General features: G+C 45.2%; 1 protein-coding gene across 2 annotated transcripts in view; it reads left to right on the forward strand.

The window, feature by feature from the left end:
- The window catches only part of HYDIN (HYDIN axonemal central pair apparatus protein), a 2,122,366-nt gene that overhangs the window by 704,835 nt on the left and 1,390,388 nt on the right, over window positions 1–27,143 (forward strand). For both annotated transcript variants that reach the window (XM_069217473.1, XM_069217472.1), the window contains one exon: window positions 6,032–6,284. In XM_069217473.1, the coding sequence (XP_069073574.1) occupies window positions 6,032–6,284 (253 nt within the window). The remainder of the gene's footprint in view (window positions 1–6,031; window positions 6,285–27,143) is intronic.

A 27,143-nucleotide genomic window follows, 5' to 3' on the forward strand; every position in this document is an offset into this window, starting at 1 on the left:
TTCAGACCATTATTAAACAGTGATGGAAGAAAGGGCAATAGGGTACTCTATAGTCCCAATAGAAAAGGTTCTAGAAGCTGGCCAAACATCAATGAAGCTCCCATTAAGGAAGATAAGGTGGTTCTCTCCCTAATAATTCAGTGTTTGTGCTGTGACACATTTTTTTTTTACGGCAGTGATCATGTGTACCATTTTGAATCTGATACATTCAGCAACACTGCTAATAGAGCATACAATTCCTCAAAGTCCACTTCTATGGTAAAATCACAATTAAGTAATAAAGGAATCGATAAGAATTGAAAATAAATCCAGTTGAAGTAAATCTACATTTGTTGGGGCAACTTTTTAATTTTTTGCATTATAAGTGAATCTAGTTGACGTAAATTTACATTGTTTAGGGGCAACTTTTGATTTTTATGTATTTATAATACTGTATCCTATTATGTGCCTTTCCTGTAACCTGATTAGAAATTCTACCTTTGTGGCTAGAACCTGTGGGCAGCAATTTCTGAGGCTACACTGTTTAGAATTAATTCTGTTGAAAACATAGATAGTTATACAAAGGTCATCCAAATAACCACTCCCCAACACTACAGGGTTGGAAAATAATTTTAACCCTGAGAATATCCTATTTTCTCCCAACCTCGTTTTTTGCAAGTGATTTGTGCCATTCCATGCCAGAAAAAAACATCAATGCTTGTATCTTCCTGGTTCCTTAGAAAGCACTTCTTAGTTGTATCAACCATACTGTAGTAGAAAAAAACATTAATCAAAAGTGTCTTATTTGTAATTCAGTATCAGCAACTATAGTACTGTATTTTGGTTTATCTAGTTCTTCAGCCAATCCTTGAAAAAAAAATCACTATCAAAAAAATATTTTTTTTTCTTGCATTTGGTGTATGAAGGTTCAACGTATCTGAATGTCAATTTTGGTACTCTTTGTACTTCAATTCTTAATACTTCTAGGAAAATCCAGAACTACCAGATATTTTTCAATATTGAGAATTAAATCAGCTTCAGCCTTGTTGTGTGTTTTCCCTAGTTTATTTCCAGGATTAATTGAATTGCATCCCTATGTTTAGATTAGATACAATTTATATTATCTAAAAGATTAAATACTCTCAGCACATTACTGTCATTAAGTATATCATATAAGGGAACCGGATATATTATATTTTTTCCATTAATTCATTTTGACCACATATTGATGTTTCAATTATCTTTCAGTACAAATGGGGAAGCTAATGCATTCAGCCCATCCCAACAGGGATTACATTCCGTATTTGCTAATATTCCCTTATCTGGATAGAACTGACATACACTTCTCAAATCTGCTGTTCCATTCTCTCAAAGTATCACTTAGTAATTAGCATGGGCAAACCTTCATATTTCTCTTTGTGTTTGGTCTTTTATCTTAGCTAGAATCTCTTGAATGGGGCTAATTAAGTCCTGCTTAATGTTAAGTTTACTGTTGGATTTATCAGATGTGTCAGTTTAACTCCCAAGATTATTGCTGATGATTAAATCTGTCTGGCTTCCTTGAATTACCAGTTCTGTTCAGACATGCCCCATTCACCCATCAGCCCTTCCAGTACTGATTTGTGTAGCACCCTCAGGGAGCTTTTTTCCCAGTACTACTTTTAACTGTATTGTTACAGCGTTCATGTTGCGTTTTTCCATTTGCCATCTTTAGGATGCTTGGTTGGAAGGTTGTGAACCAATTTCCTGATTTCTTTCACTTTTCCTTACTATAATAAATATTAAGCCCATCATCAGACTTCTTATTTGGCTTCTCTTCAATAACAGACCCACCCAATGCTGATTGAAAATTCGAATGTTAGTGTGCTAAACCCCCCTGCCCCCTCCCTATTGAAGGTGGACCATTTTACATGGGCTAAGGTTAGCTTTATGCAAGTTCAGAGTCTAAGGGCCTGATTTAGAGGTTGGCGGATGGGGTTACTCCATCACAAATGTGACGGATATCCCATCCACCGTATTGCGATTCCACTGTATCCTATGGAAATCGTAATACGACAGATGAGATATATGGCACGTTTGTGACAGTAACCCACCCACCAACCTCTAAAGCATGCCCTTAGTCTCTATTCCAGAACATTCACTTTTTTTTCAAATTCTCGTTGTTTAAATGTTATTTTTTCTGCTAAAAAATATTAATTGATCCCTTATATTATCCTGTTTAGCCAGTTCTATTTGCCTTGTCAAAACAGTGTCCAACACTTTGCTAATTCTTTCTAGTCGACATCAAACCGACACAGTATTGCATGGCACAATGTTTAATGCTCTGAATAACCACTCCGATAAATTAGACACATTCAAAAGTACGTGATAATGTTAATAATATATCTGATGTGGCACTCATAACTGCCAGAATCAGTTATACCACAGGAGTGTACCCCACATTCCAACCTTTTTGGGGTCTAATTCACCATAGTTGTAGTATAGTCCTTATAAGATTTTATTACCGGACTTTCATCAGTCTTTCAGCCTATGGCAAATCAAGACGGTCTGTTGAATCCTTTGGAGTGGGTTAATTACACCCCATCTGTGTTCATCCTGGTCTGAACTTACCCATAACCAGAATCAGATTTTTTTAATTGCTTCAATCTTCTCAATTACATGAGTACTCTCAATTAGATTCGAAATTATTGACCCATTCTGCAAATTGTTGCTACTATGGTGATTTTTTGGTTTAAAACGCACTTTAGTTTTCTTTTACCCATTTTTTCTTTTAAGTTCTATTTGTTTTATCTAATGTTTTGAAGGTGCCCAGCATAACATTACCACCCTTCTTACTACCATCTTTCTGAGCACGAGTAAATATTTTCACTAATACTTAATGAAATGCCTGTTTTAAACTATAAGAAATAAGACATTTACTGACCAAAAATATACTCCACAGTTCCTCTCGCTTTCTCACAACTGAATGGACAAGCAACCTTGAATAGCTCTTTGCGAGCTGACCACTAACTGTTCTTGTTGCTCATCATTTAGAATGAATAGATCGAATTTAAACCTTCACTATCCAATCTCAGCGTGCCATGTCAGCAGCTTTAGCCCTACCCTTTTCCGTCTGGCTGAACTTCCTCTTCGATGTAGATATGCGGTGTCCCTCTAGTCGTGGGACACAGGTAAAGGCATTCAAGCATTAGTGAAAACGAGGTACGGTCTAACTTCTTAAAACACTAAAGTCTTAGCCATGTCCGCAAGAGTGCTTTGATAGAAACCACTTCGACCAGTGAGTTCTGGCAGTGATCAAGGTGAGAAATTGAGGAGCTTCACATTTGCTTCTGCTACAGAAAGAGATTGTGCCCTAGTACCCTCAGGGGCAATGTGGTTCTTCTACAGTGAAGGGAGGGCATGGGGGTGATTCTTATTATTTAACCTCTTTAGTGAGGATGATGTTAACAGTACTTCCTCCCACAAATGTGAGGAAAATCTCTCTGTTGCTCGCAACAGTAAATTTACCTCTTAAATTCCCAAACTCGAGCTGTGAAGGAAGTGCTTTCCTTGTAGCCAGATTAATTTTTTGGTTGGATGTTGCTTGTCATGCACATTGACATCTTAGCTTCAAACTTTGGATGAAAGCATCCAAAGTGGTCAGTGCTCTGGGTATAATTGAGTGCTACCCCATCCCCTGACCCGCCAACCCCCACAACAGGAGAAGTATTGTTAAACAGGGGGAGAATCTCCCCTTTCAAATGCTATGTATTCATGGTAGATCCATGCTTTGGGGTTTGCTTCCAGGGGGCGATCCCTGATCAGGGATCCACCCACTAGACACCAGGGATTAGACAGATGGGGGACCAGCCCTACAGGCATTGGAAAATAGTCACCTCAACCACCAAGGTCCTCAACTGTATTTCACCTCCCTGGGTAACAGATTTGAAGCGTTGTGCCACTATTTTACCTTCTCCAGGAAGCAGAATGCAGGTGTCAAGGTTTTTTGTTTTTATTAGTCATGGAGTGAGGGCGGGTCCATCCTGGTTTTGGGCTGTACCCTTTCGCTAAATCCCCAACATCATTTATGTTCAGTCAGTGTGAGAGATTGGGGGTCTTAGTCTCACCCTGCCGTCCCCAGAGGGGCAGAAAGCCCACTTGACACTAGTGCTAGATGAAAAAAAAAATGAAAGGAATGGGTTGGTGGGGTTAGCTTATCTCTATGTTGGACCACACCCTAAAGCATGAAGAGTCTTCCAGCCTACCTGGGTGGGAGGGAGGCAGATTGGAGAATTTCTCAATCCTGGGCACTTCTGAAACCTAAAGACACAGGGATGTTGCGGCTTGCCTGAAGTCCAGCATGTTTGCTTACCCAGTGTACCTTGTAAATGTCAAAAATATGCCTAAATCACCCAATTTCTTATCTTTCTACAGAGAAATGAGGGATAGGCCTTGGAACATAAAGTACTAATTATCAAAGCTAGGACACATAGCTATGAGAAAATTTGATTTTAGAAGTCCCGAAGATACGTTGAAATAAGACGTTGATAGTTATCACTTTGACCAAATGACTTCCTGCCTTGATGGAAACATATCCGCTTTTGGTCACTGGGTACTTCCACCAGAGGAGGAAGGAGAATGTGGTAATACATTTACACCGTTTGCATAACATCCCATATGTCTAATATGTAAAGACATTGTCGTTAAGAGATTATTAGAAATGGCAGTGACCTACATCTAATACTTGATTGTGGATTAGAATAGTAGTCGTGCTAGCAGATAAACAAGGTAAAGGTTTGTCATAACGAGAGCAAGAGTGTGGGGGTAAACATGCTGTCCAGTTGTGACAGATGCGTCTGTAGATGGGGTGATGCTTCCTGTTAAACTCCCCCTGATCATTATGCCCGGTAGAAAGGGAATGTAATATCAGCCTCTGTCCTGGCGCACACTAGGGGGCCACTCGGCAGCAAAACCTTGGTCGCCATTAATGAACCCTTCCATCCTCGAGCATTGTCATGCTCTTTGTTGTACCTCACAAATGGACGAGTGTATCAAAAGCCAGAGCGGGTCAGAGTGTAATTTCATCGAGGGATGTTGGTAGGAAAGAAAGAATGAGTATGTAACTTGAAGCATTGGGAGGCAAGACCGCACTGCACTTAATTATTCAGTATTTTCTTTCCTGTCCGCTCTGTACCTGCCAGCCGCTTGTGCTGCCTTCCGGAGGGTTGAATTGGCGAGGCACATCGTGTCTCTTGATACATTCGGTATGCAAGGTGTTCGGGTACCTCCTATGACTGAGATAGCCGACTTTACAATTCATGCTCCACGTTTGCCTCCAAAGTTTAGGTAGATGACAGGACTACATTCAGTCGGCATCTTTGCTCCAGTTTAATTGAAACTAGTTAAAAGAAGGGTGGCGCCCTCTAACAGTATATCCTACTCCACACATCCAGCTCTTTACAACCCGTTCGTAGAAACACAAAACGCTTGACAGATCAGAAGTGCCAGCCCCTACGTTCTGTCCACTTTGCTAGTTACTGCAATGTACATCCTGTATCTCTTTGACTTTTCCATTACCTACCTGATACTAAAGTTGCTTAGCACTGGTGTCTGCAAGCTGGATAGCCGTTAGCATCCAAGCACCCCTGAACCTGCGTGAGTGAGTTGGCTTCGCCTTAAACATTAGTAACTTTACTGTAAGTCCCCTTCTTAGAATCTACGCAGTGACAATGACGACCTTTTGGGATTTTATGTGGTATCAATTTTACATGCAGAATGGAAAGGACTCTTTTTAATTCTCTTTACCCCCAATATAATCGTCACTATCCAATTACTTGTATTTCCCATTAAAGTCGTGTCTTAATTGCATTTTTTAGTATTTTACGGTCTTTTGTTTCTTTTTCTTGAGTGCGGAGTGATTGTCGGAAGCTGATATGCTGTTTTCCTTCTGAATTTACCTTGAGAGGTTTAGAGTGTGCATTTGTAAACTGCCATACCATCGCTTTCATGTGGTAATATATGTAATTATGTGAAACATACATGAATTTTCTTTCTCCCTTTCTGCTCGATTTAGTGCGGGTCCCTGCCGTTACCACTTCACAATGATGAATCGAGGCCGCAGAACGCATCAGTTGTATTGGATGACAGAAGGTTTCCCACAGTTCCGCAAGCGCAACCATCTTCCTACAGCTGGTAACAAGAGCAAGAATTCTTCTCTTAACTTGGAACCTCCTAATCCTGTCTTCAGATTGAGTCCATCCAGGGTGGAGTTGAACCCAGGCCAAAGCATAGATGTAGTTCTGGAAGGCTCAACAGACTCTCCAAAGGTACAAAAAGTGACTCTTTCAGAAAAACAATTGAAATAATGTAATAGGGTCTAAATGTTCCTTGAATATGTGAATTTTTTTTGCAGATTTGTGATACTCCGATTAATTCTGACTAATTCGGAGTGTTGGCCTTGCCTATAGCAGGGCTTGTTATCCTGAGCACAGACCACTATCAGTTAAAAATATAACTAATCTAATTAATTGAACAATAAACTAGCACTTATCATTGAAAACCGAAGGCACCAATGATTTTCCCAATTTATTTCAAACACATTTATTGAGGTTATTGTTAAGCACAAAGAGGTAAACAAATAACTTAAGCATTAATAGATCAGGTTAAGGAGGTGCGATCTAACCAAAGTCTAAATTCCAGACTGCACCAGTCTACGAAGGATAACTTCCAAAAAGTATTATTCTAGTCCACCTGACAACCCCCCACACCCACTGTATCTTACTTCCAAAAATCTTGTAGTGCAGGCATGGGCCTATAAATTAAAGCCAAGCTCTGTCCCTGTGATTTTGACAGATATGAAATCTAAAACATTAGATACATTGAATAATAAACTACTTCCGGATATGTGATAGAGACATCTTGTTGCAAATTCCTTACTTTAGAATCTCCCCCATGTGTGATTCTGGAAACTTTTTACATAGTACGTCTGTGTCGGTAGAGTGCGTTGCGCGACCCCGTATTGACGTTGTCAACCAGTTACGACATAAGCGGAGTCCTTATAACTCCCTTGCTGACGCACCAACGGCAATTCCTTCTTTCCAGTGCTTGTAATGTGGATCTGGTAATGGGTGGTCAAGCCGTTTTACAGACTACTTTGACATTTTTGTTGTACTGGAACTGTGTGCTTTCTATGTCTTAGAGGTTTAAACCATGTGGGTCCTGTGGACGACAGATGTTGGCTACGGACCCCCCCCAGCCTTGTCGGTATGCCTGTGTTACAACCATGATGCCGAAGAAGGCATCTCCCGTCAGAAACTTTGTCTGAAGGCTCTATGAGAGCTGTAGGAAAGTAGCACCTTTCTGGCATAGTTACCCCCTCTTTTTCTTGGAGTCAATGTATTTAGACTGTAGTACACTGGGATACTGCTAACCAGGACCCCAGTGTCAGTGCTCTCTCCCTTAAATTCAGTTGTAAGATAACTTTTACACCCCCACAATCGGTGTACTGGTGCACCCATGTAAATCCTTAGCATATCGTACTTAGGTACACCAGGGTATTAGTACACCAGGGGCTCCCCATGGGCTGCAGCATGTATTGTGCCACCCGTGGGGGCCCATGCAAAATGTCACTACAGGCCTGCCAGTGCAGCCTGCATGAAATAGTGCATGCACTTTCACTCCAGGTATATGATTGCCCTTATATCATGGCCACTGCACTCTGACCCTGTAAGTCACCCCTAAGGTAGGCACTTTAGCCCAAGGACAGGGTGCATGGTTCTAAGTGTGAGGGCACCCCTGTATGAGCCGAGGTGCCCCTACAAACCCCAGACTCCTTTCCCTGGGCTTTGTAAGTGCAGGGAACCCATCTTAAGTTTAGTGGACTGTGGTCAAGACGAGTTGTCCAACTGCATAATGACTTCACCAAACATAGGCATGTTTGAAATCAAGCATGTTGGAATCCTAAAACTACACAGATTCCAGTGTTAGTTGCATGATACCTCCTGTACGCCTTTCCGCCTATACCACTTCTGCCCAGAGTTCTCAAGAAAATCAAGAACGACCGGGCCCAGGTAATTCTAGTGGCTCCGGATTGGGCACAGAGTTTTGTATCCAGAGCTTCTCAAAATGAGCATCGGTCCTCCAATCAGGCTGCCTCTTTGGGAGGATCTTCTGTCTCAGCAGCAGGGGAAGGTTCTCCACCCGAACCTGTCAACTCTGCGCCTTCATGCGTGGAGATTGAGCGGCGACAGTTGATGGTTTATGACCTCCCTCCCGGGTGTGTGATGTCATTCTGGCAGCCAGGCGTCCCTCTACTAAGTCGATCTACGACTGCCGTTGGAAACGTTTTGTTTCATATTGTATAGAGAGGTCTATTGATCCTCTTTCTTCTTCTCTGTCTAATATCCTTTTGTTTGTATTGTCTCTCGCCCAGCAGGGTTCCGCCTTAGGGGCTTTCAAGGGCTATCTTGCAGCCTTATCGGCCTTTCTTCAGTTGCCCGATCAACCATCTTTGTTTAAATCACCTATAGTACAGCGATTTTTGAAAGGGCTTGTGCATTTGTTCCCACCTGTGCCTTTCGCTATGCCTCAGTGGGACCTTAATCTGGTTCTTACCTTCCTTTTGTGTGCTCCCTTCGAGCCCTTACATAAATCTCCTCTTCGGCTGCTCACTATTAAGACAGCCTTTTTGGTGGCAGTTACATCTGCCAGAAGAGTGAGTGAGCTACAGGCTTTGTCATCAAAACCGCCATATCTCGCAATCTTTCCTGAGAAAGTGGTTCTCAGAACTCATGCCTCTTTCCTACCCAGGGTGGTGACCCCTTTCCATCTGGATCAAAGTATCACCTTGCCCACCTTCTTTGCACCACCGCATCCCTCTAAGGAAGAGGAGCGTCTCCATCGGCTGGACCCAAAAAGAGCGTTATCGTTCTATCTTGGCTGCACTAAAGAGTTCCAGGTGGACGACCAACTCGTTGTGGGATTACGTTGGTGCAAAGAAGGGTCGGGCAGTACAGAAACGATCCATTTCGCGCTAGGTCGTTCTCTGTATAAAGATCTGCTACGCTTTGGCAAAGAAGCAGCCTCCTGAGGGCTTGAGAACTCATTCTACTAGGGGGAAGGCTGCTACCACTGCATTAGCATGTGGTGTACCTGTGGTGGACATCTGTCAGGCTGCAATGTGGGCTTCCTTGCATACGTTTGCAAAACGCTACTGCCTGGATAGCCAGGTGAGAAGAGAGGGGCATTTTGCCCGCTATGTCTTGCAGGACTTCCTGATATAAAAATCTCCTTCAGACCCACTGCCAGGGATTATAGCTTGGCTATCTATTCTAATGTAAGGAATCTGCAGCTAGAAGTCTCTATCAGATGAACAAGTTATTTACCTTCGGTAACGAGGTATCTGGTAGAGACTCTATCTAGCTGCAGATTCCTTACACCCACCCAAGCCTCCCGCTCTGCGGATATTTTTTATACAGATATATATATATATACATACATATATATCATTTTGGCATTTTTGCCTTTCTTAAAGGCATGTAATTTTTTTAACTTCAAACAGTCAAAGAGGTAAAATCCATCACTGTTGGTTCTTCCATAACTCTGCGCTTCTGGCATGAAAAGTTGTGGAAAAAGAACTGACGTACGCGCGCCGAGACGGCGTCTATATTATATAGACAATCGTGATGTCATAGACCGCTCCAACGACGCTGATGACGCACGCAGAGCTGGTCGACGCACACTGATCTGAACGACACCGCCCGACGGCGCGCGCAGGGTACTGCTCAGAAAAAAATCCGTATTTGAAGCTGACGCCAGGGAATTCTAAGGTAAGGAATCTGCAGCTAGATAGTCTCTACCAGATACCTTGTTACCGAAGGTAAGTAACTTGTTCTTAAATGCCAAATGATTATTATTGTTGTCTTCAACTTCTTTTTAACGAGGGCAATTGTATGTTTTCTCTGCAGGAGATAAACATTTTATGTTTCTCTTATACTGTAGCTCTGGTTGGACTATACCTTTACATGGTAAGAGGTTCTGGTCAAAGGCATGGCATGCTGCTCTGTGTTCGAACAGGTTAGAACATGCAGTTTCAGTCTGCATATAAGATGAAATAGATTTATCTTCACTAGCTCATTTGGTAATACTGCCTTACGATCATGGGTAGTTTTTCTCATCCATGTTTTCTTTGTCTTTATAATGGCATTGCTGTAGTACTTCCAGAGTATTGACGAGGTGTTTGTGCATGGGTTCACATCTCGTTAATGGAGCAAGTAGTTTAATATTCACATTTGTTAGTTTGCCTCTAACACCGATTGGTCATATGAACATGGATTTTCTTTGTTCCATGTTTTTGATTGTTTGACTCCTTATAAGTGGTTCCTCCCAGGAGTCTCTAGTCTTTAAAATATGTTATGGCTCACCTACATTCTTATGAATGCCAGTCTTTCTGCATCACTCTAGACAGGTTTTGTCCTAAGAACATAATTTTAATGATATTGATCATGGGTGATCTTTACCCATGTTCTTAATGTTTTTTTATAACTTTTTATTAGTGTGGTCTTTTATACAGTTATTTTACTATTAAGAATGTTCTTCCTCAAAGTTTTTATTATGAGTGTATAGTCTATTTCTCCAGAACTAGACCAGTTTTCTTCTGGATAAAAGACTTTCAATATTGTTAGGTCACTCATGACACACAATTGGCATGCTAACATGGATGTGCTCATTTCCATGCACTCATGTTTTATGGTTTTATTATCTGTGGTTACTTCCACAATTTTTGATGACATGGTATATTTTTACTCTTCATAATTATTATTATTATCCGGTTACTCATCGTAATTATTATGGTTATCCGGTCTTTCTCTTGTTCTAGACCGGTTTTGTAATACTTAGAGATTTTTTTCGAAGTTTGCAGTCCTTGCTTCAGGTCACTGTGCTTTGGTATCTGATTCTAAAGTAAGGAATCAGCGGCTAGATGTGTCTGTCTGATGAACAAGTTAGTTACCTTCGGTAAAGTATTATCTGGCAGAGACAGGATCTAGACACAGATTCCTTACCGACCCTCCCATCCTCCCCGTTATGCAAACTGAGTTACTCTTTTGCCTCAGAAGATATCATCATTATGGGACTCAACACCTACAATTAAGAATATGGTGATTATTTGACACAAAGGTGCCTTTTGTTCAAAGCACACTGTTTCAATAGGTAGTTTCTATGTGTTGCTCCATATTTTGAGCGTGGAAAATATTCACGGAAGAAACTGACGGTGCGTCAGCATTAAATGGACTCCACTGACATAACAATTGGTGGACGCCGTTGATACGGAGTCACACGACGCCCTCTGTCGGCACACAGATCTACTATGGAAAAAGTTTCCAGATCCTGGCTCGCACCTGGGGGAGATTCTAAAGTAAGGAATCTGTGGCTAGATCCTGTCTCATCCAGATAATGCTTTACCAAAGGTAAGTAACTTGTTGGTTTGGCCCATAGATCTTCCAATTCCACCTGCTTGTTGCCCATACATGGACATGCTTTATGGAAGCTAGTGGCTTTGGCTGTTCTTCCTTCCCTGAGCACCTCGGAGGCCTCTTTTAGAAACTTCCCCAGGATGGAATGGATGCATCCAGACAGAGAATGTTATCTGGTCTAGACTCTGAGTGCAGTTACTCGCTCCTTGGTTGGTTTTAAGACATCATACTTGAAGGCCAACCAGTGGAGTCTACTTTATGCGCAGCGCCTACTTGTTGGTATGCTTTTTGATGGGCAATGATTGTTGGATTAAAAGGTGGAAGTGTCACTGTGGAATGCTTCAAGCAAAGTAGTCAATGCCAGGGGCACTGGCCCCTTTTCCACATCTCTGTAGTCCTCTTGCACTAGAAGTATCTTGGGTGCTCCAGGGGGAGCCTTCATTTGCAATTCAGAGTTCTGCCATTGTGCCTCTTCTTGGCACAAGTATATTTATGAAAGCCATGGTAGCATTTGTGAATCATTTGAGAAGAGATTTGCTTATGACTTTTAAAGTAACTAGTTACTGTTTGATAGAGAAGTGAATTGTTGCTCCTTTAGCCAGAAGCTTGTCTTTTCAAATTACAATAAGTCATTGCTGACACAGGCTCACTGGACTCACTACACTTTGGCAATTCTGGACTATCTTCTTTTACAAGCGTATCCTGCTTTTGAAATGGTTCACAGGTTTCATTAGTTTCTCCTTTTATTAAAAAAGAATCCTGTTCTGCCTACAGGGTTCTTTACAGACCATAGATCTGATGGATTTATGTGTATATTCTGGCTTCAAGTGCAGTTGGGAATGCAGAAACTTTAGGTGTCTCTGTGCCGTCAGTGGAATCCATTCTGTGAAAACTTGAAATCTAGTGCAGGTATTATAGATTTGAAATGGTCGAAGAGTGCTGCTCACCTTCAGAAGGGAGTGTGTTTCTGTTCTTCTCTGTTTGAATTAACAATAGTGGCCAATCCTTACTTTGAATGTGTTTTAATTTATGCCGGAGAGGAAAACTTCACATCAGTATTTTAGAGTTTAGCCTGATGAGACTCACTTTCAAGGTTTTCTTTCTCCTGCTATGGGGCAGGCGTGCAAATACTAAATGTACAACACTACTGTATTGATGCATCTAAACAAGCTGCAGAGAACAGTTGAATAGGCTCTCGTTGCCTATGCATGTGCAATAACTGGAGCTCTGGCAGAGGTCCATAGGAAGGACATTGGGATTTCATCAGCTCATCTTGTGGGTAAGAAGAATGACAGCACACTTTCCAAGATGGCTATCTTTAACAAGCCACAAGCAGAATCTTCTTCCTCTATTGTATTTCAGAAATGGGGGGTTTTGGACGTGAAGTTCTTTTTTCCTTTGAAAACAACAGTGTTTGCCATCATTATTGTTTCTGGGAGTATGTATTTGGAATACTGTTTTGATCACTGAAATGGGATTTCGTTCTCCTTTTAGGGTTTCAGCCAGTGACTCTGATGCAAAAGTTGATGTGCAAGATTATTTAATGCAACACTTATGTTAGTTCAGTCAGCCTGGTTTGTGCTCATTGCCTTTGGTATCAAAACCTTGTTTTCTAGCATGATATTACTCCACATCCTCTCCCTCAAAGTGAGGGTCTGTTAACTCTGCTGTTGACTCCCTGACCTCCAGTCCAGGTCCCATCTTCAGGCTTCATTTTGCTTGTTTAAAAGCCTGTTGTATCAGAGTGATGTGATAAGGGAAAAGGAAATGTAGAAGGGTCAACAGGGAAGAAGACATGCAATAAGATGACGATTCATTTAACATAAGTTCTTATTAGCTTTCAAGACCACGTCCATCTCTATCTAGAAGATCTAGAAGTCACTTGTCTGTTATATACTCTTGCAAGGATAGAATATCCTTCATTTAAATGCACACAACAAACAGAATTGGGTATGATGTACTCTAGTAATCCATGAATGTAATTGATGTACAATCGTATGGTTGTTAAACATAGGCAATTAGACCATTCCAGATAACTTCCCTGTAAGAAGTTACTCTGGGACTTTGGAATCCAAATGCCACACTGCATGGTTCATAAGATTAACACCCAAGAGTTATCTCACTTCGTATAGTATGCAGCATGCAACATCATAGATCTTTGTAAATATATAGTTGAGCTCTTGAGAGCTATATTACTGTGTACAACATGTAAAATTGTATACATGACAGCCCCATTAACTGATTTGTCTTCACCAGTTTTTCAAGAATTAAATCAGTATGTAACTTCATAAGCTCTCCTGGACTCCCTGCATTGAGTTCCTGCTACCCCCCACCTTTCTGCTTTTAGGATGACCTTCACTCAAGAGGCCCCTCCCAGTGGTTGCTCACAGGAAAGGAATGCTTTGTTCTTTCTTCATGGAAAGTTGTGAATAATGAGCAGCATTTTATCGGGTGAAGGCCCCTTAATGATGGGTCCCACCTGAGATGGCTACCTTGCTTGGAATACTGGGACTGGCAGGAGCGCCACAAATTTCAGGCTTCAAGAGTCCAAAGTGCTTCCTGTCGCAGCGTTTCTTGAAGCACTGACACCTACTCAAATCCTGATTCACCAGAGGGCAAATCTGAAAATGTAATCTCCTGGCATGAGTGGACCTATTCCAAAAAGCACCTCACAGTGACAACTCAAACCTGTTATTCCGGACAGGGTTGTCTGACCCAGAATGTGGTAGGGCATCTCCAAACAAATCTCAAGGTTCTCAGTCTTTAAACTTGATACATTAGAGGTTATCGTTTTCTTCTCATTGCCTTTAAAAGTGTTGGCTGTTTTCTTGGCTCCTGTAGAACATAATCCTGGGCAATATATTCTAGAAAACTTTCTGTCTTTGCAGATGGGTGTTCAGAAAATTCTGTTGATTCTTTGTGGGCTCAGATCATCCATATTGTGCAATTAGCTATTTCCCTGGCTGAAAAGGGTCTTGCCATTGGTAGAGTAAAGGGCTATTTAGATGATAACTTGACTCATTTGTGTCGCCCAAGCAGGGCTGTTTGTTTTAGGCTACCTGTAGTTAACAGGCATGTTAAGGGTTTAGAGAATGTTTACCCTAGACTATTTCTTATCCTGGCTTATGATCTGACCTTGGTGTTGTAGGAAGCTGGCTCTCTATATGGTTCACTAAAAAAAAAAATACACCATGCAGGGAGTCCAGTGAATCCCCAAATGGTTTGTAGAGGCAAAGGTAGATAGGACTAATGCTCGATTTTGTGGTAGTGTGGGTGAGCAGTTAGAGGGTAGTGCTAAGCATTTGTTGTACTCACCGAGGCAATAAATGAGACACCCCCAAAAGAATAAATCGAAGACCAAATTATATATAAAAAGAGGTGTTATTTTTCAGTTTCAAACCCAACAAGTTTGTAATCAGGTAAGCACTATTTCAAGCATAAATACTTTTCAGATTAAAAAATCAACACAGTGCAATTATCAGAGTTCTTCAGTGTTAACTTATGGAGGAAAACTATGTTTAGCAAACACAGGGTTAACAATGACATATGAAGCCTATCACAGGGAGTTAAGGCAAGTACTGGGCACTGATCAGAACAACACCAGCAGGTCACTCTGGGCAGCACTGGGGCAGCTGGTGCAGGGGTACAGTAAGGCATTGGATGCCCAATGGTTTCCTATTGGAATTTGGTCATTTTGAAGACAGCCTGCAGGCTCTGACTAGGAAGCCAGTTGGAAAAAAAAAAACAGGTTGGTAGGAGACTAGGAGACTTGGGGTGCTCGGCGATGTAGGTGCACCTTTGGTCCTTTTCTCCAGGGCCCAGGGGCGACGGATGCAGGGATGTTTGTAGGCATCTGGTTTCTTTATCCGGGAGCACTCGCAGTCAGGGAGTCTTCGTGTTGAGGCTCACCACAAGGCTACGGGAGAGAGGGCCTGTGTGCAGGGACTGTATGTGAATTGGGTGGGTCCAAGATGGGTGAGACCACACTGGACTCGGACTCTGGACAACTGGGGAACCTTGCCTGCACTGTTGGTTGGCTTCACCTCGGGTCGTGGACATCAGGTGCAGCAGTCACTTTGGGTGTTGGGCCTTCGCTGTTCTGGAGGCTGCATAGTCCTTTCTTGAGACTGTTACAAAGCAGAGCTGCTGCTTATGAGAGTCTTGACTCTTTGTGGAAGGCAGGCAGTCCTCATGGGTTTCTTGGAGGCTGAGCTGCAGGACGAGTTGAGTCGGTCGAGGTCAACAGGCCGGAGGGGCTGGTACTGAGTCAGCTGCTTCTTCTTTTCCTCTTTTGCAGGTGCAACTCCTTGTCTTTGTAGGTGGTCAGGTTCTGAGTTCAAGGGTTCAAGGGTTCAGGGGTACCACCTAAATACTCGATTTTGGGGTGTTACAGGGAGTGCCAGGTGGTAGCCAATGCACTGCCCACTTTTAGGGTGACTACACCCTTCTTATGACGTCTTCCTCTGGGAAGTGGACGTAGCCCTAACCCTAGTGGCCTAATTCCTTTCCAATAAGATAGAGGAGTTTAAATATAGTGTCCACTTCAGTTCGTCCCCCTTAGGGGGGACTGGCATGAAGTGGGCACACCTCGCAATCTGCCTAATTTTCCCCTCTGTGCTTCTACCAAAAGTGTGGTCAGGACAGTGGGGTCGGTCATCTCCACCATGTGGAGAGACTTAGGTTGCATTTCAAAGGTGGCTAGGCCTTTGGAGCTTCCCACCCTGGAATGTAAATCCTGCCTGGGTGAGGTGATAACACCCCTGCCCGGTGCAGACCTTTGTCTCTGGCCCTTGAGAGTGTTAAGGGGTGGGGGGGGGGGGGGGTTGGACCAGTCAGTCAATCCACTAGTAGCTGGTAGGTTTTCAGGGGTACCTCTAAGGTGCCCACTGGGTGTAGTTATTAATAAATCCCTCACTGGCATCAGTGAGTTTATTAATCTGAGATGTTTGATACCAAACATCGCTGTATTCTGACAAGCCTTCATGTAGCTGGGGAACTCATAGTGACCAGTGTTCAGCACATGCATTTAACATGGCTTCCCTGGACACTTACTATGACTGAGAATCGACAAAGACATAATAGGGGCATATTTGCTCAAGCAGATATGCCCTCACATATAATATATTGTGCCCTGCCTTAGAGCTGTATGGCCTGCTGGATGAATGACTTGCATACATTGTATGCAGTGTTTACGGGACATGGCACACAGGCTGTGTGCCATGTCGTGCTTTCACTTTTGTCTTCACCAAGACATGTAGCCTACAATGGCAGCCTGTCATGTACTTAGTGAGGGATCCCTTAGGGTGGCACAATTTGTGCTGCAGCCCTTAGTGACCCTCGGTAGTAGCCCGGTGCCCTAGGTACTAGTGCCATTTACTTGGGGCTTACAGTGGGTGCTAGAGGTTTTGCCAATTGGGAAAAATGACTGTGCAGTTTTGAGGGAAAGAAATCTGGCACTGGGGCTCCTGGTTAGCAGGAGCACAGTGCATTTTCAGTCAAAATTACACCCGTAACCAGTCAAAAACTGAGGGGGGAGGTGACCATGTCAAACTAGGCACTTTCCTACAGATGTGCTTGGCTTTTGCTAGTCCTCCATTCAAGCCAACCAATTCTTATGGTGGCTTTCTAGGTCACTACCACTTTGCTAGAAGAGAGAACAAGCTTGAGGCTGTGTCTGATGACATCATTTTATGGTATGTCATAGGGGTAACATAAATTTTGTAAGTGAAACCATAATATAGCTACGGAGATTTTTGGAGAGGAAGTGAACTATGTGTATCCTTCCAGCACCTTATGAGGGGTCATACTGTTCGTAAGCTAATCCTGCTATTTCCTGTTCAGTATTCTTGACAATGAGGCAATGTTAGGAGTTTGATAGGGAACCTTCACAGGAGGAGTTCAGGCTACATTACATGAAAGGGGAGACATTAATGTAGCTGGTTTTAAGGGGTGTACCTGTGCAGTCCATTTATGTGACTACTTGGTCATGCATGGCCAGTCTGAATTTGACATGGCAATGTTTCAGTATTTTCTCATTTAAGGTGGGATAATATCGTCACCACTTTTTGGTTGCTTTAAGGGTATTTAAGAAATAAATATGTGGGAGCTAATATCAATTAGAAGAACAACTTACTTTTTCCGGTAATGTTGTTTCTGTTAGATATAAGCAGTCCTGCCGATTCCTTATTCCCTCTCATCTTTCCTATTGGAGGGCATATATGTTATTCTGTATTATTGGCTCTGTCTTTTTTATTCTCCGGTCTTAGTGGGGAGGGGGTGTTGGAGTATGGAAAAATGGACGGAACTGACGTCACTGGTGCACGTGGTGCCTTAAATGGCAGTGGACACATCATTTGTGGTAGAGCCCAGAGAGGCTCCTGTCTTCTCTGAACAGCACCACCTGATGCCAGAGAAGAATATCTAAAACAAATTCCAGATCCAGTCTGGAACTCGACAAAGGGTGGTTCAACAAAAAAAAAATCTAAGAACCATATTCAAGAAAAGAGAATTTTACTGGAGGACTGCGTTTTACCTTGCCTTCTCTGCCTGTTCCAGTCGTTACCGACATTTGTCTGTAATTCTAAATTAATAGAGCTATTGTAGCTGCTCATTGATCTCACCTTTAAAGGAGATTGAGGAAGGTTAGGAAGGCCATTGATGACCTCGAAATCAAAGGATGGTTTGCCATGCCAAGATATCTTAAGTTATTATGAGGCACCACAGCTATACATACTACAAGAGTAATCCAGCAGAGAATCTGAGGAAATTGAACACACAAGGATCAGAGGTGGCTTGGAGAGCCTATGTGACTTGGCCTAGCTACCAAAATAATTGTTATCCATAGCCCGTATTTCTGTGAGATAACTAAATTACAGTTGAAAAATTGAAGAAATTTGGTATCTAGGTTTTAATTTACCACACTCTCTTCTCCTCTTGCTCGTATCCAATCCAACCCACGGATCTCTCACCTAATGTTGGGGTAGTCTTTAAGCAGTGGAGACTGACAAAGAACAGAACACCAGAAGACATGTTTGAAGGAGTGGACAGATCAAGTCCTTTGCTCTGTATAAGTGATACTTCGCAATTGCAGAGCAGCAGTCTAATACAATACCTAATATCTGGCACAGAGTTACACATCCAGCCGTAACCAGATAGCCGCAAAAGCACTAACAACACATGAACATTTGTAAAGGACTGTGGGGTCTATGGTAGTGGTGGATGAAAAACTGTTAGGGCCGACTTCGCTTTGGGGGCTCCAGGATCTGATATCGGATCGGAACGACGCCAGATGCACACAGTCGACCTCCGTCGTCAGCGCCCACCTATGGTGCAAGCCCCATCCTCATTCCGGATGATCCGGAACGACGTCGTACAACGCCAATTCCTACTTCGGCACCAACAGGGCCCAGATCAGTGCCTGAGGCTTATTTCAAAGAGCCAGGCATAGGTGAGGAATGGGAGGGGTCTGAGGGCCCTTTAGAATATGGATTGGAGCATGTGAGGATCTAATGGAAGCCAGTGGATGGGATACTTCAGATATTGGCATGCTCTCACCTCCTTCTGCGGCTACGGTGGAGGGAGCTTCATATGCGATGGTGGCGCGTAGAGCAGCCAAGGTATTGGACCTAGAGTTGCCCTTCGGTGCCGGTCAGGACTAACATCCTGACAGAGGTGCTTCAGCCGGGGGTTTCCACATCGGAACCGATGTTACCCTTTAATGAAGCCCTCACTAATGTCCTGCTGGGGACGTGGTCCAAACCCCAGCACAAGGGCTCCTGTGAATAGGACAATCGGCCGCCATTGACCAGCTCCTACTGACCCTAGTTTCCTCACCCAACACCCCACCCCAGGGAGCTAGGTGGTCCATGCCTCCACTTCCCATGGTGCCTTCCCTTCCGCTCCCCCGGATAGGGAATCCAAGAGGCTGGATCAGCTTGGTAAGAAAATGTTTTCTTCCTCCAGCCTTGCATTGAGGTTATAAACACCTCATGCCTATTGGGCCGTTTTTCTCCATACTGTATGGGATACGGTGGCACATGAGCTGCCCCAGGTCCCGGAAGGTGCACAGGACACTCTCACTGAAGCTGTCAAAGATGGGAGAGACGCAGCTAAGTTTACGATTCAGGGTGGTTTGGACACGATCGACTCGCTGGGCAGGGCAATTTCATCGACAGAGGCCCTTCGACGTCATGCCTGGCTTCATACTTCTGGCTTCATACTTCTGGCTTTTCGGGGGATGTCCAAACAAACCTTATAGCTCATGCCTTTTTGGAGAAAAGGCATACTCAGCGCTTGAACAGTTCAAGGATTCTCGAGCCACGGCCAGATCCTTGGGCCCCTCAATGCCAGCTCATCAGCAGTCTGCCTTTCGCCCCTTTTGAGGCTTCGGAAGGAGTGGGGTACCACACCACCATCAAATCAGCCGCCGTCCTCCATCATCTCACTATCCAGTGCTGGATGAGGTCGTGATACCTTTAGACCCAGAGGGTCTAGCCAGAGGTTGGCCACCACCCAGCCCTCCTCCTCCACAGCACCCAAGTCCTCCTAGTGTGGTTCTGCAGACCACACAAGTCCAGTTTGGAGGGAGGACTCCGTTTCATCTCCCTCACTGGCAGTCCCTAACAATCGGACAAATTGGTCTTGTAGATTATACAGATGGGCTGTTTCCTCCCCTTCCAGTCTTTCCCTCTCTCTGTGCCTCCATTAAAAGAATGGCGGATGGAGGATTACTTAATTTTACTCCATGAGGAAGCTATGGCTCTCTTGGACAAGGGAGCTATAGAAAGGGTCCCGATGTCAGAAATAGCCAGTGGTTGTTATTCCCGCCACTTTCTGATTTCCAAAAAGAACAAGAGTCTTCGCCCCATTCTGAATTTTCGGGACATCAATCTCTTCCTCAAAAAGAAGAAATTCAAGATGATCACTTCTGCTCAGGTCTTGTCTGCCCTAGACCAAGGAGACTGGATGGTATCGTTGGACTTGTAGGATGCATATTTTCACATCCCCACCCTGCCTGCCCACAGGCACTACTTGCGGTTCACGGTGAGCCACGCACACTTTCAGCTTACTGTGCTCCCCTTTGGTCTCACCAGTGCCCCTTGGGTGTTCACTAAAGCAGTGGTTCCCAACCTGTGGTCCGGGGACCCCTGGGGGTCCGCAAAGCCTCCCTAGGGGGTCCGTGGCTGCTTAAAAAAAAAAATAATATTAATAGATTTGGTCCCCAACTTTCATTAATGGCTCAGTAGGGGGTCCCCGGCTTCCAATAAAGAGTCAGTGGGGGTCCCTGGGTTCCACTAATGATAAAGTGTGGGTCCACAGAAGTCAAAAGGTTGGGAACCACTGCACTAAAGTGATGGCGGGGGTCGCAGCTCATCTGTGCAGGTTAGGTGTTTCGGTCTTCCCCCTACCTCGATGACTGGCTGTTGAAGGCTGACGCCCCAGGCTCTTGTCACCCACCTTCAGACTACCGCAGGCCTCCTGCATTTGCTGGGGTTCACTATGAACGTGCCGAAGTCACACCTGACTCCCTCTCAGAAGCTCCCTTTCATCGGAGCTGTTCTGGACACAGTGCTATTTAGGGCTTATCCTCCCCAGCAGCGATTCCAGGATATTCAGGTTATGTTACTGATATTTCAGCCTCTCTCATGGATTTCAGTGAGAGAGACTCTGAGACTGTTGTGGCTCATGACCTCCTGCATCCTGTTAGTCACACATGCCAGATGGCATATGAGGGCTCTGTAGTGGGACCTGAAGTTCCAGTGGGCGCAGCATCAGGGGAATCTTACCGACACGGCTTTGAGGGAACTGAAAAAGACCTGCAGTGGTGGTTAGTAAACTGCGATTGGGTCAGAGGCAGACTCCTCTCCCTTCCCCAGCCAGATCTCACAGTGGTGATAGATGCTTCACAGGTGAGGGCAAAGCTGCATGAGCAATATGCCCCTACAGTATCTAAGTCCATTCTTAGGCATTGTAAGTGCAGTGTAGCCTTATTGAGTATATGATCTGGGAGTTTGTCATTACGAACTCCACAGCTCCATAATGGCTTCACTGAATACTGGGAAGTTTAGTATCAAACCTCTCAGCACAATAAACCCACACTGGTGCCAGTGTGGGACTTACTGAAAAATGCACCCAGAGGGCATCTTAGGGATGCCCCCTGTATGTTAGCCAAACTGCTAGTGTAGGACTGACCAGTCTGTGCCAGCCTGTTACTTTCTGATAAGTTTCTGACCACATGGGGTGAGTGCCTTTGTGCACTCTGTGGTCAGAAACAAAGCCTATCCTGAGTGGAGGTGCTTCACACCTCCCCCCTACAGGAACTGTAACACCTGGCAGTGAGCCTCAAAGGCTCAAGCCTCGGATTACAGAGCCCCAGGGCACTCCAGGTAGTGGAGCTGCCTGCCCCCTGGACACAGCCCCACTTTTGGTGACAGGTCCAGCGGGAAAATTAGGGAAAACAGGGAGGAGTGACCACCCCAGCCAGGACCACCCCTAAGGTGTCCAGAGCTGAGGTGACCCCCTCCCTGCAGAATCCTCCATCTTGGTTTGGAGGACAGGGACCAATAGGATTAGGTTTGTGCCCCCGTCCCCAAAGGGAGTGGGCACAAGGAGGGTGTAGCCACCCTCAGGGACAGTAGCCTTTGGCTACTGCCCTCTGACCCCTAAATTTAGGAGTTAAGGGCCTCCCTGAACCCAGCTCACCAGATTCCTGGCGAACTACAAGAAGGACTGCTAAGCTGAAACCCCCAGCAGAGAAGGAAGACGACAACTGCTTTTGCCCCAGCCCTACCGGCCTGTCTTCTGCTTCAAAGAACCTGCAAAAGAACAGAGATGCATCCAGCGGGACCAGCGACCTCTGATAACCTCCAGAGGACTGCCCTGCACCCAAAAGTACCAAGAACTCCCAAGGACATCGGCTCTGTCTAAGCAAAAACAACAACTAAAGACTCCCACCTCACTATGAATGTGTGAGTCCTAACCACTCTGCACCCGACGCCCGTGTCCAGGTGGTACAACCAGCTAGAGAGGATCCCCAGGCGATTGTGAGCAAGTGTCCACCCTGGGTTGACCTCTCCACGATGACGCCTGCAGAGGGAATCCTGAGGACCCCCTGACCACGAAGCTCTGGGCGAAGATATCCGATGCCTAAAGAAACACTGCACCCGCAGCCCCCAGGCCTTGGAGAAATCGACAGCCAGTGCAGCTACGTTCAGCAGGTAGCTCTCCTCCCTGCCCAACCAGTGGTGTCCGAAACCCCCCCAAACCTCCCACCCCTCCCCCACCAGACATCGCCTGCAGCCTCTGAGTGACCCCCGGGGTCCCCTCATAGACCAGCATTGGAAGCCCGTCGTCCTGTTTGCACCCGGCTGCCCCTGTGCCACTGAGCGTGTGTATTTGGTGCCTACTTGTGGCCACTCCAGTGCTCCTTTAATCCCCCCATTCTGCCCTCCGAGCCGCGGGTATTTACCTACAGGCAAGCCTGATTCCGAGTACCCCCTGTCTCCATAGGATCCCACGTTAAATTTGCTCATCTTTGACCTCTGCACAAATTGGCCCGTGTTGCTGGTGGTGGGTGTTTTGGGTTAACTTGAACCCCAACTGGTGGACTTCCTAAAACCCGGAGACTGGGTCCAATCTAACATTTCTTCCCCCAGGAACTGTTTCTGAAAATTGCAGTGTCCACTGTTAAAACAGATTATTGCCAATCATTAAAAAACTGTATAACTAATCAATGTCAAACAAAGTACTGTTGATACATGTGTAAAATGCGAATTTATTGAAGTACTTAAATGCAATTTGAATCTTGTGGTTCTAAAAATAAATTAAGAAAATATATTTTTGCTATATAAAAACCATTGGTCTGGAGTTGTCATTGAGTGTGTGCTGATTATATTGTCTGTGTGTACAACAAATGCTTTGCACTACCCTCTGATAAGCCCAACTGCTTGACCCACTACCACAAAAGAGCATTAATATTATCTACTTTATCCTCTGTTAAGCCTCTGAGGAACCCCTGTACTCTGTACACACCATATCTCATTTTGATATAGTACATACAGAGCCAGCTGCCTACAGGCATCCATCTGGAAGAGGTGGAGATCAGAGTTCTCTAGTCTTAGGTGGAATATGGACTCTACATCAGTTTGCTGGAGCTACAAGCAATCTGACTGGCATTAAAAGCCTTCTTGCCCTCCATCAAGGGAAGGCTAGTGCAGGTGTTCACGGACAACACCACTGCCATGTGGTACTGCAACAAACCGGTCAGACTGAGGTTGTGGGCCCTTGTCAAGAGGCCCTCCATCTCTGGACATGGCCGAAACAGCAGGGCATGTCCCTTGTAGTTGAAAACCTGGCAGGTTCTTTAAACGCCAGAGTAGATCAACTCAGCTGTAGATGCCTAGAGGATCATGAGTGGTGTCTTCATCTGGAGGTGGTGCAAGGTCGGTCTCTTTCAGCAGTGGGGAGAGCCTTGGTTAGATCTGTTTGCCTCTGAAGAGAACACACAATGTCAGCAGTTTTGCACGTTGGAGTTCCTGAGTCGGCTATCACTCAGACGCTTTTCGTCTTGAGTGGAGCTCATGCCTTCTGTATGCCTTTCTGCCCATACCACTCCTGCCCTGAGTTCTCAAGAAGATTAGGACCAACTGGGCCCAAGTAATCCTTGTAGCTCTGGGCTGAGCACAGAGTCTGGTATCCTGAGCTTCTGTGCTTGTGCATCTATCCTCCCATCAGGCTGTCCCTTCAAGAGAACCTTCTGTCACAGCAGCAGTAGAGGGTCCTCCACCCAAACCTGTCAACTCTCTGCCTTGTGTGGAGATTGAGCAGCGACAGTTGACAGATTTCTACCTTTCTCCCGAAGTTTGTAATGTCATTCTGGAAGCCAGCGATCCCTCTGCCAAGACTGTATACGCCTGCTGATGGAAGACATTTGTAAATTATTGTACAGAAAAGTCTGTCAACCCTCTTTCTGCTTCTCTTTCTGATGTTGTTCTCTTTATTCTAAACCTTGCCCAGCAGGACTCTTCTCTGGGTGCTCTTAAGGGTTACTTTTCTGCTCTGTCTGCCTTCTTGAGGCTGCCTGACAGTAGGAAGCAGGCCTGGTTTGTAGTGCGTACCTAAGGTACTTACGACTTATACAAGGTCCAGGTATCCCCTCTTAGTAAAGTGTAGGCAGTGCCTAGAAGCCGGGCTCTCTAGAGGTAGCTGTGGATGAGCAGCTGAGGCTTATCTTGGAGGCTTGCAAAGCTCATGTAAAACCACTGTAGTCACACTGCACTTAAACACATGAAAGAAAACACTCAGTTGTACAAAAATAAAGGTACTTTATTTTTGGTCACACAGTACCACTAAGTACTAGAAGTGCAACCCTCCAATAGGAGGTAAGTAATGCACTAATTATATACACTAGTAAACAGCAATAGACATAGAAAAGGTTAGAAAACAGTTGCAAATACCAACAAGCAATAGTGACCTTAGGGGAAGCCCAAACCATATACTGAAAAAAAAAATGAAATGTAAACACAGGGCCCCCACCTCGGTATGTGAAATGTGCAGAGGGGAGCTGGGAGTACTAGAAAACCACAGAGGTAATAACACAGTACCCACTAGCGACCAGGAAAGCAGGAGTAAATGACTGGAATTTCCCCAAACTACCCAAAAGGAAGAAAAAGAAGAACCCAGACAAGACTGCATAAAACCAGCGGTGGATTCCTGGAGAGGAAGTCCTCTGGAAAGAGGGGACCAAGTCCAAGAGTCACAGTGGAGTCCAGGAGGAGTAGAAGCTACTACCCACCCAGCTTTACTTGCAGGAGTTGGTTGATGGTGACGAAGAACAGGTAAGCACTGCAGCCCTGGAGCTGGAGAAGAGTTCCTGAAGGATGCAGATGTCCCACGCTGGACTGAAGATTGCAGACAGGTGTCGGTGCGGGACTTCCACCAACAAGCCTTGGCAAAGGCAAATTTGTAGTTAGTGGAAAAGTGGTGCTGCCAGGGATCAGCAAGGCCAAGGAGGACTCAACCCAGGAGGGGGGAGTCACAGGGGACCCTCAACGACACAGAGAGCCCCCAGGAGCGGAGGCAGCATCCGCAGTAGTCCCACAGGAAGGGGACACAGAAGTCGCAGAGGGAGCCCACGCAGCACTACAGAAAAGGATCCCACGCCGCAGGAGAACCACACAGAGGGCTGTGTATCTCAAAAAGAGTGATGGGGACTGGAGCTACACATCACCTGTAGTTGAGGAGATGCAAACAAGCCTTAGCCGCTGCAAGAGACGCAGTGCACTAGGATACTGTTCTGCGTGGGAAGACAAGGGCTTACCTCCTCCAAAGTTGGACAGCTGGCAGAGAGAACCAAAAGGACTACTCTGGACCACCACCTGTAATCCAGGATCCACGCAGCTCAAGATGAGGGGAGATCCACGCAGCCGGAAGTCGTTGCAGCAGGTTCCTGAGGAAGCAGGGGAGTGACTCCTTCACTCCAAGGGATATTACTTCTTTCTTCTAGTGCAGACTGAAGACACGCTGCCCTCAGTGGATGCACAGCTGGTGGAAATGTTGCAGTTGCTGGCAGGAGCCTTGGAAACAATGTTGCAGAAGAGTTATTCTTCTTGGAGGCAGATTGTCGGGTCCTGGAGGGTCCAGTCGCAGTTCTGGGGGCCAGAAGTCGAAGTGAAGGTAGCAGAGAAATCTTGCTGGAATCTTGCAAGCTGAATCTGAGGACCCACACGAGAGAGACCCTAAATATCACTGAGAGGGGGCTCTGATGTCACCTGCCTGGCCACTCAGATGCTCCCAGTGTTCCCTGCCAACCTTGGAACCAAGATGGCAGAACCCAGGGACCCTCTGGAGGAGCTCTAAGCACCACCCCTGGGGTGATGATGGACAGGTGAGTGGTCACTCCCCTTCCCATTGTCCAGTTTCGCTCCAGAGCGGTGACTGGGGGGTCCCTGAACCGTTGTGGACTGGTTTATGCATGGGTTGCACCAAATGTGCTCTTCAAAGCACAACCAGTGGCTTGGAGAGGCTCCCTCTCCCAAGCCAGTCACACTTACTTGCAAAGGGAGAGAGTGTTACCTCCCACGCCCAAAGGAAATCCTTTGTTCTGCCTTCCTGAGCTTGATCAGATCAAGCAGCAGGAGGGCAGAAACCTGTCTGTGGGTTGGCAGCTGCTTGGGCTACTCAGAAAACCCTGTAATACGGGTAATAGCAATGCTGGGGGTCCTCTAAGGAACTCCCAGAGTGCATGGAATCATACTTCCAATACTTGTAATAGTATTGGGGTATGATTCCGCCATGTTTGATACCAAACATGCCTAGGTTCGGAGTTACCATTATGTAGCTGGACATAGGCAGTGGCCAACGTCCAGTACACACATAAAATGGTGTCCCTGCACTCACGAAGTCAAGGAGACTTGCACACTGCCCTCTGGGCTAGGAGGGCCTGCCATAGGGGTGACCTACAGTGACCTGGTGGTGAAAGGGTGCATGCACCCTTTCAAGCAGGCTGCAATGGCAGGCCTGCAGAACACTTTGCATGGGCTCCCTATGGGTGGCATAATACATGCTGCAGCCCATAGGGATGCCCTGGTACCCCAATGCCCTGGGTACCAAGGTACCATATACTGGGGACTTACATGAAGGGCACCAGTATGCCTAATGTGGGGTGAAAAAGGTTCCAGCAACCAAGTTTAAAGGAGAGAGCATAATCACTGGGGA

The sequence above is a fragment of the Pleurodeles waltl genome, chromosome 12, assembly GCF_031143425.1.
Source record: "Pleurodeles waltl isolate 20211129_DDA chromosome 12, aPleWal1.hap1.20221129, whole genome shotgun sequence".
Classification (NCBI taxonomy): Eukaryota; Metazoa; Chordata; class Amphibia; order Caudata; family Salamandridae; genus Pleurodeles; species Pleurodeles waltl.